General features: G+C 37.0%; 1 protein-coding gene across 15 annotated transcripts in view; it reads left to right on the top strand.

The window, feature by feature from the left end:
• MFF (mitochondrial fission factor) overlaps window positions 1–23107 on the top strand; it is a 31353-nt gene continuing 8246 nt past the window's right edge. For 2 of the 15 annotated variants that reach the window (XM_036320437.1, XM_036320448.1), the window contains exons 1-9: window positions 1–158; window positions 3621–3730; window positions 4491–4668; window positions 5612–5832; window positions 7598–7767; window positions 10495–10583; window positions 13415–13489; window positions 18034–18192; window positions 21540–21572. In XM_036320437.1, the coding sequence (XP_036176330.1) occupies window positions 4631–4668; window positions 5612–5832; window positions 7598–7767; window positions 10495–10583; window positions 13415–13489; window positions 18034–18192; window positions 21540–21572 (785 nt within the window). In that variant the 5' untranslated portion in view covers window positions 1–158; window positions 3621–3730; window positions 4491–4630. Of the gene's footprint in view, window positions 159–3620; window positions 3731–4490; window positions 4669–4688; window positions 4880–5611; window positions 5833–7597; window positions 7768–10494; window positions 10584–13414; window positions 13490–18033; window positions 18193–21539; window positions 21573–23107 lie in introns of those variants that run through there. The other 13 variants (XM_036320447.1, XM_036320449.1, XM_036320450.1 and 10 more) reach the window with 11 other exon arrangements.

Consider the following 23107-nt stretch of genomic DNA (forward strand, 5'->3'; position numbering starts at 1 on the left):
GTTCTCGCGTCTCTGCCGGCCCGCTGCGGGCCGCTCCGGCCGGTGTTTTGCCCGGGCGCCTCCGTGCGCTCGGCCAACGGCCTCCGAGAGCGCCCACCTGAGCCCCCGGGAGCCGGCGGGCGGCGGCCCTCGCCGGGGACCCTCCAGCCGGCCCAGGGGTGAGTACTGACGTCTTCCGGACCCGGGACCTGCAGCCCGGCGCCGAGGCTGGGGTTCTCCGGCTGCCCGGGGGACCCGCGTCGCCCCGGTGCGCCCCGGGTGCCTCCCCGGCCCGAGTCCCGACCCCCGACCCCCGGGCTTCTCGCCCTCAACCCCGACCTTTCCGCCTTCTCAGTCCTGGCCTCCCCATCTGGCCCTGAGGGGAAACTGCCCTGCACACGTTTGGGGCAACCTCTTCACCCTTTCTAGGTCGCCGTCTCATGGTCGAAACATTTGGACTTTTTTTCCATCTAGAAAATAGCTTGGGGGTGTCGGCGGGGGGGAGAGGAGGGGAGACCCTAGGGATGTCCTGAGCTTGAACCCGGCGCTTTGCTGGGCGTCCTCCCTCTCTCCGGTCCGGGCCTTGGCCTCTCTAAGTATGTGACCTTGAACCGGACACCTGCCGTCTTGAAAAGTAGTTTCTGTTGTTTTTCTTTTGACTTGGTGGGAAGTGCGTGTTGGAAAAGAAAGGCCTTGCTGAAAGCCGGGTGCGGCGCGAGAGGCCCAGCGGGCCCAGCCTGTGAGCATCCTTGTTGGCAGGTGCACCTGCCTGAGCTGCTCCTGCGATCGATTCCCTCCCGGGAGCGGGGGGCGGGGGGCGGGGGGCGGGGGGCAGCGCCGAGCCGAGCCTGGCCCCTGCCCCGGGTCTGCGGGACGAGTCCTGTCCTACAGCCTCGGGGCCAGGCGCCTCCTCTCCCCGGGGGAGGAGGCTCTCAGAAGCGGAGGTGCCTTTTAGTTGCAGAAGATAAGAAAGGCCCGGGGCCCTTGTTCTTCGTTCCCAAATATAGAACCGGTTGTTTCCGGGCCTCTCATCCGTGGAGAAATTTTAACTGCAGTTCGCATGTTAACTTGTGTTTTCTCTTCCCGGATGAAAAGCATGTGCTTCTGTGTCAGTGTCGTTAGCTAATGAGATCCCAGAGCAAAATCCCTTAGGAAAATGGGTTTGGGAAGAATTAGAACCATTTAGTTGTATTTAGGAGTTCTTCCCCATGTAGTTAAATTGGGGGGGGAGGGGGGGGGCGGGACAGCTTCTATCGTTTTGGTTTCAACCGCGTGTGAATTGGTTTTGCTGTTCTTTCCAAAAGGAAATCGTGTGTTCTATTCCTTCCTGTGCGATAGGGCTGCCTCCTTTTAGGATCTAGGAAGTTTGGCTGTACTCTGCTCCCTTCTGGTGTTCAAAGTTGTTTTCTGTGGATTCAAAACCGTATTTTAAAACTCGATCATTTATATTTTTCCAAGTTTTCAGTGATTTTTATTAAGCTAAAGTTAATTTTGGATTGCTACACCCTGACTTTCTAATAAACACATCCTTTTAAGGATAGTTGCTTGGAAAGAGAACTGAAACAGGTGACCTAGATTAAAACCTTGAACTAGGTCCACACAATGGGTGATAAAGAACTGGCCTTTTTTTTTTTTTTTGTAATTAGGCAATTATATAAATCTGTGCAACCATGATCAGTTTGACCCAATTTGTTTCTGTCACTCCCTATGCTTTTTCTCTGGGTCCCAGTGTTTTGACATAGAAAATAAGAAAGTCAAGCATGAACCATTATGCGCCAAAATTGGGATACTTTCCATGAGTGGGATGTGACTGACTTGACTCTGGGTGGTGTCTGATTGAGGGTTTTTGTAATAGTTTTTGTTATGTGTATTTAAACTGTGATTTAAGGTACTGATGTAAAATTTCCTTTAAAAAAGTTGGGTTAAAGAAAGATTAGTGTAAGAGTAAATGTGCTGTGTGAATATGAGTAAAACCATGAAGTTGGCAAATTACTGATATTTGGGAGCCACTGGGCTTAGAAAGTAGAGCTCTAAGATCATCTGTGATTCTGAGAGAAATTTTGTGTCCTTAGTTTTATAACAGGATATCAGTACTGGTTGTCTAGTAGATTCTAAGGGAGAAAACTTCAAGAACTAATATCTTAACTCCTAATGAGAAGTTTCTTTATTGTCAAAATATATTACCAAAAATGTCATAGTCTAATGAGGGAAAGTAAAAAGTTAGATTTTGATTTATTTTACATAAGCAGAATCCAAGTAATTGGGACAGTTCAGCATTAAATCTTTGTAGAAAAGTTTCATTTACTCTTTAAGTAACTCTGATTGGCTATAGGAGTAATTTGGCTTTTTCCAGAAGTTGTCTTTTTCATGTCCACCTTTATGATCTAAGTCTGTAATACTTGACCAACTCAGATTCTCGTAAGATGAGCTGTTGCTATAGAATAGAATGTCCAGTGGAAAGTTAATAAGACTGAAATGCAGTAAATGGAGTGTAGAGAATAGCACATTTCAGGGAGATAATGTTCTACAATTTGTGAGTCTTGTTTATTATTGTATAACTTCAATTCTTTTTTATATATTTTATTTTTATTTTTTTAATATATTTTGTTGATTTTTTACAGAGAGGAAGGAAGAGCGATAGAGAGTCAGAAACATCGATGAGAGAGAAACATCGATCAGCTGCCTCCTGCACACCCCCTACTGGGGATGTGCCCACAACCAAGGTACATGCCCTTGACCGGAATCGAACCTGGGACCCTTGAGTCCGCAGGCCGAAGCTCTATCCACTGAGCCAAGCCGGTTAGGGCTAACTTCAGTTTTTAATGTCCCAAGACTATAATTTTCTTGAGATACATCTTTTTAGTGTTATTTCTAAATATAAGCATTTACTGTGCTTCTGATCCACACAAGTATAGGATGAGTATCTCATCTAGAATGATGCACAAAAATTGATTTTAGAGATTGTCTGTGGGGACCTGAGTGGTGATACAGGACAGGATCTGTGAACACTTTATTTTCTCTGTATTTTCTTACATGCTTTGTACCGCATGCACATATTATTGGTTTAAATTAAATACTGAATAATTGTTATGTATGGAATTAAATACTAAGTAAAATTTAGCCATTACATTTGTTACTTCCTAATATATATGTGTATGTATGCAGATATACATTTACATGTATATATATGTATTAAGATTTTTTTAACTTATATATGTTTTTCATCTGCTACATTTTTCTAAATTCAAATCAGAAATAATGAGTCTATTATTTTATCTTGCTTAACTAATGAATGGCAGTAGGACCCTGTCTGGTGGCTCAGTTGGCCAGAGCATCGTCCTGTTTACCAAAAGGAGGCGGGTTGCATTCCTGGTCAGGGCATGTTCAGGAGGCAGTGAATCCATGTCTGTCTGTCTGTCTCCCTCCCTCTTTCTTCCACTTCTCTCTCTCCCTCCCTTCAGCTCTCTAAAAATAAATAAATTTTGGTTGTAAGCTTTTTCAGTGTTTCTTTATTTTGTGGCGTTTTTTAAATCTAAGGCTCTGCATCTTTGATGACTTTTATCATTTGGAGAATTTCCAGAAATGAATTCCTAATGTGGTATCATCTAGTTTCTCAATTAGCCCCTGTTTTTCTCCCCCAGGGACAAAAGGGGCTTACATCCAGCACGTGCACACTGAAGCAAGTTAAAGGATTGCTATGAAGCACAGAAGCAGATAGTGCCAAATAGCAAGTAGTGGCTGGTACACATTTGTGAGTAAAGATTTTCTCTTGTAGCTCTCTTTTCTTAGCCTTTAAAACATCTGCATGCCAGATCCTTCAAATTCATACATTTAGGTAAAGAATAAAAAAGCAAGTTCGCAGTCATAATTAACCCGTTGAGCAACCTCTAAGAACTCTCCTAAACGTCTCAGTGAGGTGGAGTTTAAGGTGTGTAATACATCTCTGACATGGAGCTTAAGAAATATCCCAGCTCTGACTTGCACTTATACTGTCCTTAATATCTTATTGCCCTTGATTAATGTTTTTGCTGAAAATTTAGTATGATTTCGTTTCCAAAGTTAATTTTTTTGAAAGAAAACACTACTTATAGATCAAATATTAAAGCTGCTTGAAATACATTTACCTCTGCCTTTTACATTCTCTTTGTGGCTTCTTCATTAGTCAATAAAATGAAGAGGATTCTTCTTCAAAATGTAATGAGTAGAGTTGTACAGCAAAGTGTTTTTGTTTTTTTTTCTAATCTGACTTCTCATTTGTATATACATTGGGTTAGCTTTTCTTTATCCTTTTGGCAAAATCATAAAATAGTAACTGTACTTTACACCATATTTATGATTTTTGAACTATGTAGAATAACTTTTTTTAGGAGGGATTTGAAAATTTGTTCCTCAGATCAAGCCCCAAACCTCTTGAAATTCAAAAATTATTTTAAGTAGATATTTCTTTTATTCATATTTTTCTTATGAAATGAACTATTGTAATACTGATTTTTATTCTTTCTTTTTTACAGCTGGAAAAGCAGTGTCCGTGTTGTTATGTACACCTCCAAAAAAATTCAGATCTGTAGGGGAATTGTTGTGTAAAGTAAACTGAACTACAGGGTAGCAGTATTTTAATAGCTATTATAGACGTGTATTAACTATATTAAAAATGAGTAAAAGAAAAACCTGTGACTCACCAATAGGAAGGTCAGTGACATTTTATTCAGTTGAGCTGGTATTAATAGGCTTGAGCGATAGTGGCCTGAAAGCTAATTGCCATAGGCTAACCATGCTCTTTTACATTTTTATCAGCATTTTGTATTTTGGGGCAACTTTCTTTCTACTGCATTTCCCTGGAGCATGGATCCTGCTTTAATTCAGGTTACTCAATGCATCTGTACCATCTTTCCCCTTAAAGGCATGTCATGCTTTAAAATAATATACATGTAAATGTGATGTTAAATACAAATTAATGTGAAACTTTGAATCCCTCAAAATGAATGTATACACTAAGGATTTATTAGTGCATATGCTATCTTGGTATTCATTGCATCTCAGTCATCAGATATACATTCAGCAAGAGGAGTTTTAATTTGTATTTTGTGATTTTCAAGGTATTGCATCTTTTTTAGTACATTTAGAATTAATCTTATTAGCCTTATAAATCTGATTTTCATCTTTTTTTTTCCATGCATGACAACAATTTCAAATTTCCTTTTTGCAAAGTCCCAGCAGCTTTTCCTCCAATAATTGATTAGGAAATTTTAATTTTAAGTTTTCTTTCAGGCATTTTTGAGTCATAAGCAGCATGCATATCTATACAGCATGTGTGTCTATGTGTGTGTGTGTGCGCGTGCGCAGGCACACACACACACACGAGTCCATTATGTTGTGATTATATAATAATTTTTTAAATTTGCTCCCAAACAATAGTTTCAAGATGCAGTTTCAACTGATAAGGGAGAGAAGGCATTAAGTTAAAGAAAACATTTTCTTCACCTTTTATTTTTCTTCTGTATGTATTCAGTACTCAGAAATGAGAAGTCCCTTTTTGCTCTTTCAATAAGGTATTGTCATCTAACTTCACAATGCAGAGAAAACTAACATTTTCACACTCATCACACTGTCTTTAATTTTTTTTTGCCCACAGAGTGAGTGGGGTAGCATTTCCTTCTCCCACTGCTGCCGAGATGGCGGAAATTAGTCGAATTCAATATGAAATGGAATACACCGAAGGTATTAGTCAGCGAATGAGGGTCCCGGAAAAATTAAAGGTAGCACCACCAAATGCTGACCTGGAACAAGAATTCCAAGAAGGAGTTCCAAATGCCAGTGTGATTATGCAGGTTCCAGAGAGGATTGTCGTAGCAGGTATTTTACATTTGGGTATTAAGTGCATATCTTTGTTTTATATATTTTTAGGAAAGTTTATGGTTTTTTAAAACATTGGGGTTAGAAAGTGCAACTCACAATTTTTTCAGAAATTTTATTTATTACAATAGTGTAAAATTTCAAGCAATATTTTTAATCAACTAATTATTGAGGTGTAATACATAATTTATATCCTATATAATAAAGAGGTAATATGCAAATTGAGCATCACTCCAACAGACAAGATGGCAGCCCCCATGTGGACACAAAATGGCCAGCAGGGGAGGGCATTTGTGGGTGATCAGGCCAGCAGGGGAGGGCATTTGTGGGCGATCAGGTCAGCAGGGGAGGGCAGTTGGGAGGGATCAGGCCTGCAAGGGAGGGTAGTTAGGGGCGACCAGGCCAGCAGGGGAGGACAGTTGGGGGGGACCCAGGCCTTCATGGGAGGGCAGTTGGGGGGAGACCAGGCCGGCAGTAGAGGGCAGTTAGGGGCAATCGGGCCAGTAGGGGCGCAGTTAGGCGTCGACCAGGCTGGCAGGGGAGTGGTTAGGGGGTGATCAGGCTGGCAGGCAGAAGCGGTTAGGGGCAATGAGGCAGGCAGGCAGGTGAGTGGTTAGGAGCCAGCAGTCCTAGATTGTGAGAGGGATGTCCCAGATTGGAGAGGGTGCAGGCTGGGCTGAAGGACACACACACACCCCTGCCCTCCCCGCCACCCCCCCCGCACAAATTTCATGCACCTTGCCTCTAGTATATATATAATGTGTATAATTTTTAGGTGTACAGCTTGATAGGTTTTTTTAAAAAATATATTTTTATTGATTTCAGAGAGGAAAGGAGAGGGAGAGAGAGATAGAAATATCAATGATGAGAGAATCATTGATTGGCTGCCTCCTGCATACCCCCCACTGGGGATCGAGCCTGCAACCTGGGCATGTACCCTTGACCAGAATCGAACCCAGGACTCTTCAGTCTGCAGGCCAACACTCTAGCCACTGAGCCAAACCAGCTAGGGCACAGCTTGATGAGTTTTAAGAAATGTATACACCCATGTACCTCTACCACTGTCCAGTTATAGAACATTTTCATTACCCCAGAAGGTCCCCTTGTGGCCCATCTTATTTCATTTTTATCCTTCAATTTTAGGCAACCGTAATCTCTATAATCAGAGATTATTTGTCTTTCCTAGAGTTTCATATAAATGGAATTATACACTGTATACTCTTGGGTCTGGCTTTTTTTGCTGAGTGTTATGTTTTTGAGATTCTTTCCTGTCGTTGCTTGTATCTTGTTCATTTCATTTTATTACTGAATAATAATAACTCAGTAGAGTTATTATTCCTGCACAGTTTCATTGTGTAGATATACCATGATTGGTTTATCCATTCACCTGTTGAGGAACATTGGGCTTTTCTTTTTTTTAAGTTGGGGGGCTATTGGGAATAAAGCTGCTATGAATATTCATGTATAAATCTTTGTTAGGACATGTGTTTTTACATCTCTAGGAGTGGAATTGCTAGATCATATTATAAGTTATGTTTAACTTTATAAAAAGCTGTCGAGCTATTTTTGAAATTGGCTGTACTCTATTATATTCCCATCCATAATGTATGAGAGTTTCAGTTGCTCCACATCCTTGTCAGCATGTTGTATTGTCAGTCTTTTTAATTTTGGCCATTCTAGTGGGTATGTAGTGGCAAATATAGTTTAATAAAAGTACTACCTTTTTAAAACCTCCCTTCTTACCTTTTTATATTTTTACTCCCAGGAAACAATGAAGACATTCCATTTTCAAGGCCAGGAGATCTTGACCTCATTCAGTCAACTTCTTTAAAACCTCTGGCACTAAAAACACCACCTCGTGTACTTACACTAAGTGAAAGACCACTAGATTTTCTGGATTTAGAAAGGCCTCCTTCAACTCCCCAAAATGAAGAAGTAAGTAGAGTTTTAACATCAACTGAATTTGAAATAATACAGAAAAAAGCAAAAGCTAAAGGGGAGTTAAGAGGCTATAAATCATATCATTAGCAACATTTAATGAAAGCCTTCTGCTTGGACCATTGATTACTATAAATTCTGGTTTGTAGATATCCCAAATAAGATATTCTGCTATTTTGTTGTTTTTAATTTAAATTATGTCTCAGGAAAAAGCAGATTTTGGAGAAATCATGAACCTAGGCACTTCACCTTCAGTGATACAGAAAAAGTTGGGAAATTTAGCATAGAAAAAGACTAATGCATCACTTTGTTACAAAAGCAGTCTGGCATACAGAGCAAAGGAAGCTCCCTTTTTTGTTGTTACTACCTATTCTCCCTGCTTGCTGAAAAGTTTCTACCGAGTTAATTGCTGTGCCATGTAACATTAATAGCCATGTTGACCTATAGATGGCAGTATGGACTCATAAGGTGTTAGTAGCCATATTCAGATCTGGCCTCTGCCACTGATTCAGGGCCAGTTTTGTAAAACTTCTTTTCTGTGATGATTTCTGTAGTTGCAACTTTTTCATTATACCTTCTGAAATTGTGCTATGAGGCTAGTAGGAGACAATGTGAAACATCTTTTTATTGATAATGGAACTACCTGTCTTTCGTCTTTCATGTAGTCCTTTCCAAGGAGGATAAAGGACCTATATAACACAGGGAAGTGGCGTTTCCTAGTACTAGGTAATGGTCTTAAGTTGGAAGTTTCTGTTGCGGTTATAGAGAAAATAAACTTGTAGGTGCAATTGTGGACATTCTAGATATTTGCTTGGTGAAAAGCACTAAATTTTGAGTGTTCACGTGATGGAAAAGGCACTAAGATTTTTGCAGAATTGTATTTATTTAAGAAATATTTCTTTGAATTTAATTGTAAGATACTACATTGTGAGACATAGTTCCTGCATAGTGGTATGAATGAGGGAAAGATGCACACACACACAAAGATTCTTTAATAGTAAGGAATAATGAAAGTTATGAAGATCATTACATAAGACAAAAGATAACCACAGCGTGCTCCCAGTTGGAGGCCCAGTTTTCGGCTCCCCAAAGTTCCCACCAGAAATTACAGCCGTGAATAGTATTATCTTGTAGTAAGGATTCTGCCAGGAGAGAAACCCTCCCTTTAATATTCTTCTAGTTATATTTTTCTTTTGATCTTCCTGCTCCCACTATTTTAAACACTTATGCAGAAACTTCCAACTTAAGACCATTACCTACTACTAGGAAACGCCACTTCCCTGTGTTATATAGGTCCTTTATCCTCCTTGGAAAGGACTATATGAAAGATGAAAGACAGGTAGTTTTTTGAAAATGGATTGAAATAAAAGGGCAGTAAGGCCTTGTGTGCTGGTATCATAGATGACTCATTCAGATGCTATTCAGTATCAAGTGAAATCCCTGAATCATTTATTATGTAGTAGTCATTTTACAGCATATGCTAAGGTTTCTCAACCTCAGCACTATTGACATCTTGGACTGGATAATTAATTCTTTGTTGTAGTGAAGGTTGTCCTTTTGTAACGGCATTGCTGATCTCTACTTACTAGATGCCAGTAGCGTCCTTCAAGTCATGAAAAGCAAAAAGGTCTCTAATAGCCAAAAGGTGGAAACAACCCAAATGTTCATCAGCTGATGAATAGATAAGCAAAATGTGGTATATCCATATAGTGGAATATTATTTAGCCATAATAAGGAATAAAGTACTTATAGCTGCTACAACATGGATGACCATCGAAAACATGCTAAGACAAGCCAGACAGAAAAGGCCTTATGTTGTATGATCCCACTTACATGAAATATCCAGAATAGGCAATTCCCACATACAGAAAGCAGATTAGTGGTTTTAAGGGGTTTGGGGGAGAGGGAAATTGGAACGGCTTAATGATAATGATTATAAGGGGGCCATGTAACAGTGGCAGCTGCACTGTTTATTTTGAATTTGCATCAGGTATAATAAGGAAAACCTGTTTCTGGTCTACAATATGTGGAACTAAGGCAGGGAGTCTCATAGACGGGATGATTTGGCAGCTTGAGGCTGCAATCATCTGAGGTTTATGCACGTCAGTTAATAATAGCTGGTGTCTGGGATCTCAGCTAGGCTACACATGGCCTTTTCATGTGACGACTTAAGCTTCCTCACATCATGGTGCCATTGTTGCACACATGAACAGTCTCAAGAAAAAAGGCAGAAACTTACTATGGCTTATGACCCAGCATCAGAAGCCATATTGCATCCATCTTCCTAATTTCAAGGAAAGTGGACGTAGATCCCATCCCTAATGAAAAGAAGTCGATACATTTGTAAGAAGAGCATATGGGATGGGAGATTGTGGCTATTTCTGGAATGCCAAAGGCTTTAAGCTAGGAAGACTATTTTTTTAGTCTACTTTTCAGATATCCAAACAAATCTGAATTTTTTTAAACCCCAGAAACCAGAAATATTTATTTATAATAGAAATACAAATTTTCTATAATATATGTGCCTTTAAAACTGTTGAGAATTGTTCTTAAATAATATATCTATCTATATTACACATGCCTAGCAGCAATTCTTGGTTATTTATCTATTTTATTTTTTGCTAAATTTTGTGAGTAGTCTTGATTAAGGTTCTTTTGATGCTAAGCAGCTACTAGGCTACTAAGAATATTTCCTATTCCCTTACCTTTCTCTGTGCCTAACAGGTCCGTGCAGTTGGCCGACTAAAAAGAGAGCGCTCTATGAGTGAAAATGCTGTTCGCCAAAATGGACAGCTGGTCAGAACTGATTCCATGTGAGTACACCACTAAGTACTGTATCTCCTTTTTAAGCTTTCTCTATAGATGTTGTCTGTCTCATCTTTTTCTAAATAATTTACATTTTTTAATTCTCAAATATTTTTTCAAAAAAGGAGGAAGAAGTATGTGTTTTACCCTAAGAAACAATTTACTTCTAATAGCATTTAAAACCTGTTTTGCATTTGCATTACTTTTACATAATTGCAATACTTTTAATAGCCTTAAAAACCTGACCATTTGTTAGTTGTGAACATTTTTCAACAGCGTTATCTTTTATGTATATGATAGTCTTAGCAAAGAATGAATTGGCTATATGGGGACTCTTCTATAAAGTATACTTAAGAAAAACTGATAAATGTGAAGTGCTCAGTTCTGTGCATCCTTCAAAACTATTTATGTAGCATGTAGGTTAAAAAATAAATAAAAGGTAAACACTTTATATAAGGAAAGTCTTTATTTCCAAGTGACTCAATTTTTGTCATAAGATTGTGAATTAACGTTTTCTAGCTCTGCTTCTAATGAGCTGTAGTAAACAACATATCATAGACGAGTGGATTTTTTTTTCCTTTCCAGGATTATTTTTTAGCTTCCTGCCTACTGAGTTATTGAGTTACTAGATTCCTCTTATTTTCCAAAAATGCAAGTATATTGCTTAAAGGACTATTTGTTTAAAACTCTTTCTCATTTGGCTAAATTATCACACCCTGATCGTAAAGCTCCCCCACTATAAGATGCTTTAGATCAGGCAAGTTCTTTCTTGTTGTTTTATTAAAACTTAAGGGTTTTTAATAAATTAAACATCCCTTTAAATGCTGGTCAGTATTTTAAGTCTAAAAGCCAGTGGTAATTGTGGCTTTTTAAAGTAGATGATTTAGATATTTTATGTAAATTAATATGTCTTCTTCAGTAACTGTTCAGTCAGTTACTAAGAACTCATTCATTGTGAACCATATTTGATGCCAAGCATTATAATGTTAGCTTCTTTGGGAACTGCAAAAGAATTAGGAGATGAAACATTTCTCTCTTGCAAATCTAGGTAAAAGCAAAACATTTAAATTTCTATGCAAAATAACTAGAGTATACAATACAAGTATACCATTTTTATTAAACATACCAAGTTCTAGTTTGAACCTGACCGAAGAGTGACTATAGGGATGCAGAATGGTCTTTGATGGGCATTTCTTCTGTTAGGTGCCAGAATGGTAACTTCTCTGATTTCTTGAGGAATCTTGAAATGCCCCCTAGAGTAGTTACAGTTATTCTGAACGGTTATATAGGAGGAAAGTAAGTTCAAATTAATACATATCTCCTTTAGGGAAGATTGATCTGAAATGTTCAACCACTAATAATGCAAAATTTTTTATAACTTCCTTGAAGGTGCCTGGTTGGCAGTGATGTCAACCAGCCAATGAAATCATTTTTCTAAAATATTTACAAGCATATTATACAAATGGTGAAAAAGCTACATAGTTTATGGCTAAGGTAGCTTCTTGATATTTAGTGCCCTCAGAATGATTACATATAACCTTGGAGCTTTTATTATTTTCTATTTATAATGCTTTTTAAGGCAGCAAAGGTTTGTTTTTTTTTAAAATATGTTTTATTGATTTTTTACACAGGGGAAGGGAGAGGGACAGAGAGTTAGAAACATTGATGAGAGAGAAACATCGATCAGCTGCCTCCCGCACACTCCCCACTGGGTATGTGCCCAGAACCAAGGTACATGTCCTTGACTGGAATCGAACCTGGGACCCTTGAGTCCGCAGGCCGACGCTCTATCCACTGAGCCAAACTGGTTAGGGCAGCAGCAAAGGTTTTAATAAACTTTTCTGTTATATAAAGATATGGCTTATTTAGGTATTTAATATTTTGAAATTTCACACTAATGAAATAAAAGCATCAGTCTAGCATCACTTTTGTTTTTTTCCTCACAACATATATATTATCCGTAGCTGAGTTCAGTTAAAAAGAAGGAAACAGAAAAGAAACGAGAGAAAAAGGAAACAGCTGTATTATGTAAACAAACCAACCTACTCTATGATTTAGAGTAGATGATTAAATCGTAAGATATTTTTGCAGTTGCCAATAACATAAGTTTCTCATAACAGAAAAGATTAACAGAGTTCACTAATATTTGATTTCTTTTTTTTTTAATTGCCTTAATGGCATTTTCTAGATGTTTAATAAAACTGAAAATCTCATGTGTTAATTTTTGGTAGTAAAATCAACATGAATATTTAACTATAAATTTAATATTGAAATGCTTACATTACTTACCCATACTTTTTATTATGGTGATTATATATGTTACCATGTCATTTTAAGTAAGTTACTTAACTGTCTTCTTAGTAATAATATAACCTTGCCTTTTCTTCTACCATTATTAATTTTACAACTTATAATTGAATTCATCTTTAAGAATCTACATTTAATTAACCTTAGGAACTTTATTTAATTTGGTAACCTGGTCAGGAGGAAACTATTAACATAATAAAGCTACATTTTACCTCTACTAAAGTAATTATCAGACTATTGCTGTCTTTACCTAAGTTAGTCTTGTCCTTGTAATATGAGAGTAATTATGTGTCATTGTGCATGAACCTTTGCCTGCCTTTACTTTTATTCCTTGGCTTGAAGAATAGAAGTACGTATGGGTATAAGAACAAGAGTACTGGTCTCTGTTCTCTTAATTACTTTCAACAGACAGTAGGGTTGATTGTGGTCAGCTATAGATATAAAAATGAATTCTGACCAGTAGAATCGTATCTAGCTTTTCCTTTGTGTTATAAAAACTGAATATGTAAAAGAAGCATAATTATTATTTAAGGTGGCACAGATCAGATTCTGCCCCAAGAAATAAAATTTCAAGGTTCCAGGCACCGATTTCTGCACCGGAATACACGTAAGATTTTATCTGCTCTGCTTTTCACAAGTAGGAGTTATTTTTATTTTGCAGGCTTATGTCATACTAATATTTCACCAGGTAATTGGCATATAATACCCTAATTCTCTTACTGTTTGGCTTTTTAGTACCTCTGTTACAGAATTTCTCAAACTGTCATCATACACTTTATATAGAAAAACCAGACCAACTAAAAAAGTTATGTGTGATTTGGGGCATAATGGTGAAAGTGAAATGAAATAATTTACACATAAGCATCTGAAACCTATATGATTTTATTAACCAGTATCACCCCAATAAATTCAATATATTTTTTTAAATTACACTTAAGGACCAAGCATCCTTTTTCATTTTCTTTATTTTGCTTTGGTTGGAATATTCTCTGTAGATTCAATTTTAACCAAGTTTAGTAATCCCAATCTTTTTTTTTTTTTTTTTTTTAATTTTAGCATACTATCTTGTTTCATTTTGAGTCAGAGGAGAATGGAGTGTAAGTGTGGATTATCATTGAAGTTTTTTAAAAATATATCATAGATTAAAATTCTGCTTGGAAGAATATTTTGCAATTATTAGACCTATGGAGGGAAGGGAAATATTGGCATTTAGTTATAAGAATTGAAAAACTAATACAGTTCTTAAGCAACAAAAGCCATTCTGGCAACCAATGATTTTTCCCTTATTCTGGTTCTCTTATTATGCTTCTAGGTCTAGGAACTAGTAAATTGCCTTAAACAGTGGCAACAAATTAGTGTTCTCTGTATTTAAAATTTCAAGAGAAATGACACAAGATTTGTGTTCCAATGAAAATTCTTTCTCCCCCTTTTCCTATTGCACCTTTATTCATTTTTGGAAGAGGCTAGAGCAGCCGTGGGCAAACTATGGCCCACGGGCCGGTCCGGCCCGTTTGAAATGAATAAAACTAAAAAAAAAAAAAAAAAAGACCATACCCTTTTCTGTAATGATGTTTACTTTGAATTTATATTAGTTCACACAAACACTCCATCCATGCTTTTGTTCCCGCCCTCCGGTCCAGTTTAAGAACCCATTGTGGCCCTCGAGTCAAAAAGTTTGCCCACCCTTGGGCTAGAGCCTCCCCAAAGAGATTATCCTCGCAGTTTGAGAAACATTATTCCTATGAAAACCCATGGGGAAAGAGGTATTTGACTTTGGACTTTCCTTTTAATGATGACATTGTTATGCCAAGTAAACTTTCATTTAAATTTGAGTTTTGACATTGGCTAGTGTTATTTACTTAACACTCATGTCATACGATTTTATGTAAGCATGAGGTAGAGCTATTACTAATGAAATAGCATGGTAAACATTGGTGCTTTCTTCAAAATTGTCTAATCTTTCATAAAAGAAAAAGATAAAGGTGAGATTTTGCTGTTTTATCACATTACTAGGATCAATTTATCAGCAAAGTGCATTTTTATTAAATTACTAATATTATAACATTTGCTTAAATAATCTCAGTGCCTTTGCAATACGTTTACTTTTTTTTATTTCTCACAGTAGTTCACTTGTCAAAACAAATCCCCCCCACCCCCCCCCAAAAAAAAGTCACTCTTCCTTGGTTGGGTGGATGAGTGGACTGAGGTGGAACTAACTCTAAAAGCATTCTCTGTTTCCCTTCCCAGTCCATGCTAGTGGTGAGTATGCCAGCTCAAATTAGACTGATAATTAAAATGGGGATTAGTCCTTTTTGTTCTTATATTTGCTTATTTGTAAAAAGACTTCTCAATATGTCAAGATTTGGCTTTAAAAAGATTGCTTCTAATTAGGGTAATTTTGTTCATCTATAGATGAAAATAAATTTTAACAATCAAGGGCATTTAATCTATACATAATACTGCCCAATGTGATCATCAGTTTAAAAAATACTCCCTATTCTGTTTTTGCTGTTTATGAGGGATTGCAGTATAAATTAATAAAAAGGCAGATTTCTTACTAATCTTTGAAAATGTAATTTCTTTTGATAAACCATCAGAAATCCAAATAGGTTTTTTATATTGGTCTTTGATGAAATATCTTTACTAGTAATGATAAACTTAATTTTATATTTTATCTTTCTACATATTTTTAAGTTACAATTGAGAATCACGTAAGGTTTTTAATTCCCATTTATTACCATACTAGAGGCCCGGTGCACAAAAATTTGTGCACTCAGGGGGGTCCCTCAGTCTGGCCTATGCCCTCTTGCAGTCTGGGACCCCTCGGAGGATGTCCACCTGCTGGCTTAGGCCCGCTCCCTGGGGGATCAGGCCCAAGATGGCAGTCATACATCCCTCTGGCAGCCCGGCAGCCCTCGGGGGATGTCCACTTACCAGTAGGGAGCAGACCTAAGCTGCAGTTGGACATCCTTAGCACTGCTGAGGAGGCGGGAGAAGCTCCTGCCACCACCGCTGTGCTGGCAGCCATCAGCCTGGCTTGTGGCTGAGCAGAGCTCCCCCTGTGGGAGTGCACTGACCACCAGGGGACAGCTCCTGCATTGAGCATCTGCCCCCTGGTGGTGAGTGTGTGTCATAGTGACCAGTCATTCCCAGTCGTTCTGCTGTTAGGGTCAATTTGCATATTACCCTTTTATTATATAGGATTATAATATTATATGATCATAGAATCTTAGAATTGGAAGAGATCTTACAGACTTTTAGAACTTTACCTTCTGTGCATTCTGTCTTAAGAATTCTTTGCAGTTAACCTTAAAATAGTTTATGCTTGACTACTTTCTAAATACACCTGATTTCCTATTGCTTTTACTGACAGAATGATTTCTCTCAAAGGAAATACTTTCTTTTTAATTTTTAATGGGCAAAAATCTATCAAACTTTTTTCGTGGATTTGTATTTAGTTTATTGACATTGTTGCTATAAGATTATTCTAAATATTCATTATTATAGATGTCAATATAGTAGTATGTAACTAATTTATTTACTAATATAGAATGATATGCAAAAGTATTTAATTTCAGCACCAAAATGCAAATACAAAAACTTTACTTATATCAATAAATATTGTACTAATTGGTCTTTTAAAACTTGCTTAGGTAAATTTAACCAGGTATGTTGGCAGCTCTATCACGGAACTGACCCTTTTTATTCCTGCCTCTTGTGACACTTTTCTAACATGAATTCAGTCTGGTTTCTCACAAAGAGCAAGAGCTGCAGGTGTTCCTACGCTGCCTAGAGGATTCTGAGTGACAGACTAGTGCCTAGACTTTGTGACCAAGCAGACTGCTCTTTTTACTCTTCTGGGATGTTGAATATGGGTTTTGCCAAGTACAATGGGGCAGTTGCTAAGTTGGCTTATCTACATTCCAGAATATTTCTGGTCTCTGGACAGACTTTTAGGGTAACTGTCCATGAGTTTGCATCTGAAAACTTGCATTTCTTTTGATATCAGTAGGCCTACTTTCTATGGTGAATCAGCCCTGACATTAGGTTCTCAATATGTGTGTGTGTCAAGATTTGGCTTAGATCTTTCTCTTCTAAGTAGTCTTTGGAAAACATGGTTTTCATATTTATTGTACTTCTCATTTTGGATCATTAAAACATTCAAAGTTATTCACAAAATTGTGGAGATTTTGTTTTTAATTTTCTGGGACTGTGGGAATAATATTAGATGATAGCTATTTTTTCAAAAATTATCCCACACTTATTTTGTGGTTTCCAAATAAATACGTTAAGTTAGAAAAGATTACACAAGTCAAAATACAAAGTTTTTTCTTTTCAGTTGTGCACTGTGTGCTCCATTTTATTTTGTACGTAATCACAGGATGAGGTTTAAACAAGTCTCTGAAAATACACCTATCTTTAGAGTCCGGGTTACATCTGTAAAACTGCTTCATTCATATGTGTTCGGCTTGTCGGACGCACTGGCAGTGGAGCCAAAGAAACTGAATCTTAGCTCATGTGGAAAAGACTGTAAGATTACTGGCAAAGAGAAGCCCAGAAATTAAAATACTTTTGTTACAACTTTTAAAACTTAACTCATCTTTAAATTTACTCATAAACTCAGTTTGCTTCATTGTCTGTGAAATAACTGAAATAGTATTTTCATGGAATCACTTTCAATTCATGTGTTTAAACTTGTCTGACACCAGCATACCAGAATTTTCTATCTACTGTCCGACCATCCAGTCTCATGCAGGTTGCTTGTTAGCGGTTTGGTTTACTGAAATGGAGTATACACCCATAGAGAACGCTGCCTTCCAAAGCTAGCGGGTGAGCACACTCTTTGCTGTAGTGCTCTTCCCTCTCCAAAGATGTTCTTTGATAATTAGGTGTGTTTTTTTAACTTGCTATTTAAGGCTACCCAGTTACAGATGCTGCATTGTAGCTAGTCTTTTAGGACAGTTTGAAATATTAACTTATCTGAGTGTGTGTTTTCTTAGGGGGAAATGACGGGTGGGAGAAAAGGGCAAGAAAATTAAATGATTCTTAAAATATAAGTGTTTGGGGAAACTGCTCAGCTAAAGTTTTATAAAAATCTGACTTGAGTGTTTTTTGTTTTTTTTTCTTCATTTGTTGTGCTTATATAAACAGTGTGACACCATCGCCACAACAGGTTCGGGTCTGTCCTCCCCGTATGTTACCTGAAGATGGACCTAATCTTTCCTCTGCTCGTGGCATTTTGTCGCTTATCCAGTCTTCTACTCGTAGGGCTTACCAGCAGATCTTGGATGTGCTGGATGAAAACCGCAGGTGACTGGCCATCAGAGACTCTCGCCAGCTTCATTGCATACTTTTTGGCTCCTTCTAGTGGATTGTGGTGTCTTCCTTTTTTGTTTGCACTTTCGTCTCTTTCTAAGATGCAGTGGTTTAAACAGTTTGCTTTGCTTTCTTTTAATTTGAAATTATTGTCCAAAATTCACATTTCATAAGATTCTGGTAGCTTTTCTTCAGTCAGGGAAAAGTGTTTACTTAATAACTACACACAGGAAGAATAACGATTTTTCCAAAGGTTTTGTTGACTTGTTCTAGGTACTCGAGTCCATTTTGGCTATGCTAGGGATGCTACTGGATTGAGTGTAGGATATTGAACTTGAGTCTATTAATTTTCTTTAGTAAGTCTTTTGATTTCATCATTTATGGTACTAATGTGGTTGATTAATGAAACAGATTTGAAACATTGATGTCAGTGTAGCTGCCAGGACTTTTTTTTCCCAATTCCTCTAACTAGGGATTTCTAGGCCTGTGTTGAAAATCCCAGGTACTGTTTGTCTTTTTGAAAATCCGATCTGTTTTCCGTATTGATAACTTTTGAACATCAAGTAAAATCATTAATAGCATACTTAGACTTGTTCATACAAATAAATTTTTTGCCACAATTTTTGTCCTTCATTACTACATAGTGTTTTTTAAAAAGTTGAAATTTGGGAAGCTTTCTGGCAGTATATTCGAAAGGTTCAGTCTGTTTCCTTTTCACTCCTAACATTTTATATAGTAACTCTGAGAGTTAGTGTTGACGTTTGCAATATGAAGAATCCCCAGTGAATTCCTCTGGTTCTTCCATAAACCTGACTTCTTACCTGAGGAACTGATATGTGTATGGCTTGCTCTGGACAAACTTCCTTGTTGAGTGCTTTGATCTGCACACCGGCCCCTGGGGTTTTTCCCATACTTCATAGGCAAGTTGTCCATATTGCTCACAGGAGTTTCTGAGCCTTTCCAGGGTAGTCTAGTAGTATACATTCAGGCCCAGGGACTTAATACTGTACCAGAAGGAATTTAAAGAGAAAGCCCATGGCAGGGGGGAAATTTTATATTATCTCCCCAAGGTTTCAGGTCCCTTTTATGCTCTCTGAAGCTTCAAGGACTGTCTCAGAATATTTGAGGCCTGGAAGAAGCAGCATGGTTTAGGGAAAAAAACCATGTATTCAAGGGGTTACTTAGATTCCATCTTGATCCACCCCGCTGAGTAGCTAGCTTCATGATGACCTTTGATAAATTGTTTATCTTCTCTAGGCCTTGTTTTTCTCATCTATTAAGAAAATATGAAGGGTAATAATATTACCTAGTTTTCTGGATTCTTGTGAGGAATCTCTCCCCTTTCACCTACCACCACTACTCTTATTTCCGATATAGGGACAATGGCCTCCAATTGTATTCAGTGTGGTGGGAGAGCCTTCAAACGAGACTAAATATAAAGTACCTGGAGCTTAAGAACTAGTATTTCCGATGGCCTGTTTTCTCCACCCTCCTTAAAATAAATTCATTCGTTACCTGGTATCCTCTTTAACTTTTTAATTACAGTTGGTCCTTAGAAAAGACTAGATTATTAGGTCAAACTATAACATATCAGATGCTATTACAGTGAAAATATATGAATGAGAAAGATACTTATAAATCCTATATATATTAAATAATAGCTAGATGACAAAGCCCCAGTACATGCACACAGGTCAATGCAGTTATATGGAACTTATAAAAAAGTTGGATTTTTTTTTCTTAATAATGGAAAAACATTTTGACTCCAGCTCACAAGTACAAAATCAGAAATCTTAGTAATGTAAAATTTACTTTGTATTTTTATATTATGAAAAACTATTTTGAGCCCTAAGTTTTATCTATTTTTTCATTGTAATGAATTGATAACTTTAAAATCCTTTTTCTGGGAAGGAATTATGTTTTTTTATTCAGTTAAATTAGATTTTTTAAAATACATAAAGTAGTTGTATTAATTTTTTGCTCCTGGGTACACACCATTGTTGTTATCTTGGAGCCTGGCAGGTTAGATTCTTATTAGTTTTATTGGATGCTTTCATCATTGAAAGGGCTTTGTTTTGTTTTTTATCGTTGTATTTCAGTCTCTTGCAATCTAAATGCTGAACAAGATTTAATCAGAATTGTAAGTGCCAAATCAGAACTGTCTCGTATGACTTTTCAGATATAAATGCTAGGAATGTGAAATTTGGATAATGGTCTACTTGCATGATTTTAAAATGATACTGCTTATAAAGTTTCAAGTGCTTTTATGTTTCTTGCTGTGCATCATTTTTTCCTTTCTATTTTACTACTCTTGGCTGTTACGCTAATGTAATATCTTATCTTTGGTCTTATGACATCACATTAGGTAGAGTTAAATTAAGCTAGAAATACTTGACAGTCGGTGAGGGAGAAGAGAGGGAGGAAGGGAGAAGGAAGAAGATAGTCTGCCTACTGTCATAAAATAATGCAGATTCACAGTTGCTTAACATAAAAAGGGACACTGTTGAAAGGTTTATTTATGTATTACATACTCATTTTCTCATCTTATGAGAACTTATATGATCTAAAACCAAGCTCAACATGAAGACAAAGGTAAAACGTGTGTAGACATTAGCAAAGTTAACTTATCAAAGCACCTCAGACAAGCACAAGGTGTGTTCTTTGGATTTTAAATGCTATTATGACTTAGCCCTTGGCTAGTTAGGAAATGCCCAACTCTTCTGACATCTGCTAGAGCGCCATATCTCATTCTCCAATGCAAAATATTAACATTTTTAAAAAGAGACTTGGTATGTAAGAACATTATTTAAACACTGACATATTAGTCATGCTTAGCATGTTTCAGTTTTATTTTTAGAAGGGGCTTGATTATTTTTATACAGTTTTCTTTTGCATATTCTACAAGCTTTGAGTATATAAGAAACCACCATGTACATAATTTTATCCGTATAAATATATTAGTTGGAAAACCTAGAATGCAAAGATGTAGTTGAAATAGTGTTTGTCATTTATAATTTGTCTTTTTAAAATATGTGTATAATTCCTGGCCCCCCAATTAAATTGTTTATTTACTGTAGCAGTTTCCATTTTTTTAAACAAAGAAACACATATTCTGTTAAGTTAGGTTATTTTTTACTCAAGATGGTCAATATCCAAGTTAATGCTGGAATTTGGAGAGCCTTGATTCTCATTTCCTTTTGTCACATCACAAGACATACTGTTGAACATATTATCAAACTTTGAAAAGATTTGTAATGTATTAAATTATACTTATGGAAGAAAGTGGTACTATGCCAAATGCCTGTCTAATTTACTCTTATATTATATGTGTCAATTGCCAGTGTAAGAAGACAAAATGAAATACGTTGTGAAAGGTAACTGTACTATCTTCTGGCTCTGCATTATAAAAGGGAAATCTCTGTGGTGGAACATACTGAATATGACAGATCCATTTGAGCATGTTAGTGTGAATTTCTTTCAAACTAGCACACAGCATTGGCTTTATTTAAACATTCTCATGTTAGTATAATGTGAGATTGTAGTTAACTAGTAACAGTTTTCCTAATGCCACAGAGTAAATATATTAGTAGGATGGGATGGGTTTAAAACCTGTCTCAAGCCGTATGTGATTTCTCACTGTTCTTTAATGAACAAATTAGAATTCTAGCAGGTCTTCCCCCAGAAGTCTCTGGATCTCTTATCCTCTAGGCTCCAGAAAGTTATTAAAGCAACAGTAGTGCCTTCAGGAAGCATATAAGCTAACCATTAAAACTTTCTTTAATATATTGAACTGACAAAATAATGATTTATAGTATAGCCAAAATTCTACAAGTATGTCAACTTACCAAAACAAACAAAAACTAGTGCATTTGCTATTAAATGTTTACTATAATTAAGAATTGCCTTGGTATTTAAATTCAGGCTAAACCTGATCAGTACTTAGAGAATGAGACATTCAAAATAGAATGTAAGGATTCCTAAAATCCTTATATGGATCCTATACCCCAACCTTCTCTCTGTGTTCAGTAAATATTGCTGATTACGTTTTGGGGAATTGACCAGTGACCTTGTGGAACTTTTGTTTTCTGATTTTAAAAAGTAAGATTTCTTGGAAAGGTTTCTGCTTACCTAAGTAAGAAACTCATTGTCCTCGGGAAACAAAGTATGTACTGAGCTAAGTGACACTCCCCACAAAGTTTTCCAGTGCACCTTAGTCTTCATTTCCAACGGCCCTGTATGTCGCTCCTGGTTGTCTCGCGATCAGACTCAGTATTGTGGCTTCTGGAATATGCTGTAGTATGTCCCTCACAGCACGGCTCTGGTCTCAGCTCCAGAACTGAGGCTTGCAGCTTTGCTCTGGAGAGCTCAGGGTTTGAATGAGACACAGCTACGTTAAGATATCAGGCACTAATCAAAATTAAAGAGGCGGGAAGGAAGCAATTGTGGGATTTGTGAGTAATGTGAAATTTTTAGATTTTGAGATGGGCTGTTGCTGTCGATGAGCAACCATGATCATGCAGGTGCTACTAACCAGTTCTTGACATGCTTCTAAAGTTGATGTGACTTTTTCCAACTGGAAAAGAGCAATTACACTTTTTAAACAGAGTTGTCCTCTGTCTTGAATTTCATAAATTAAAGTACAAGCACCCAAAAATTATTTTATATGTTGGTGCTATTTTGTTACATAATCATAGATGTCCTTTATTTTTAACCCATTGAAAATATTAAATTTATGAAAATCTTAAAATGGAGGACTTGGGAGACAAAGATGTTTAAAGTATTTGAAATATATTATATTGTATTGAAACATACAATATAATCCTATTTGACATTTATTTGTCTTGTTTTTGCTTTTATTTTATTACTTCTCTGTTTCCTGATTCTGTCTTGTGCCTTCTCCAAAAACCTG

The sequence above is a fragment of the Myotis myotis genome, unplaced genomic scaffold (genome assembly GCF_014108235.1).
Source record: "Myotis myotis isolate mMyoMyo1 unplaced genomic scaffold, mMyoMyo1.p scaffold_m19_p_8, whole genome shotgun sequence".
In the NCBI taxonomy this organism is placed as follows: domain Eukaryota; kingdom Metazoa; phylum Chordata; class Mammalia; order Chiroptera; family Vespertilionidae; genus Myotis; species Myotis myotis.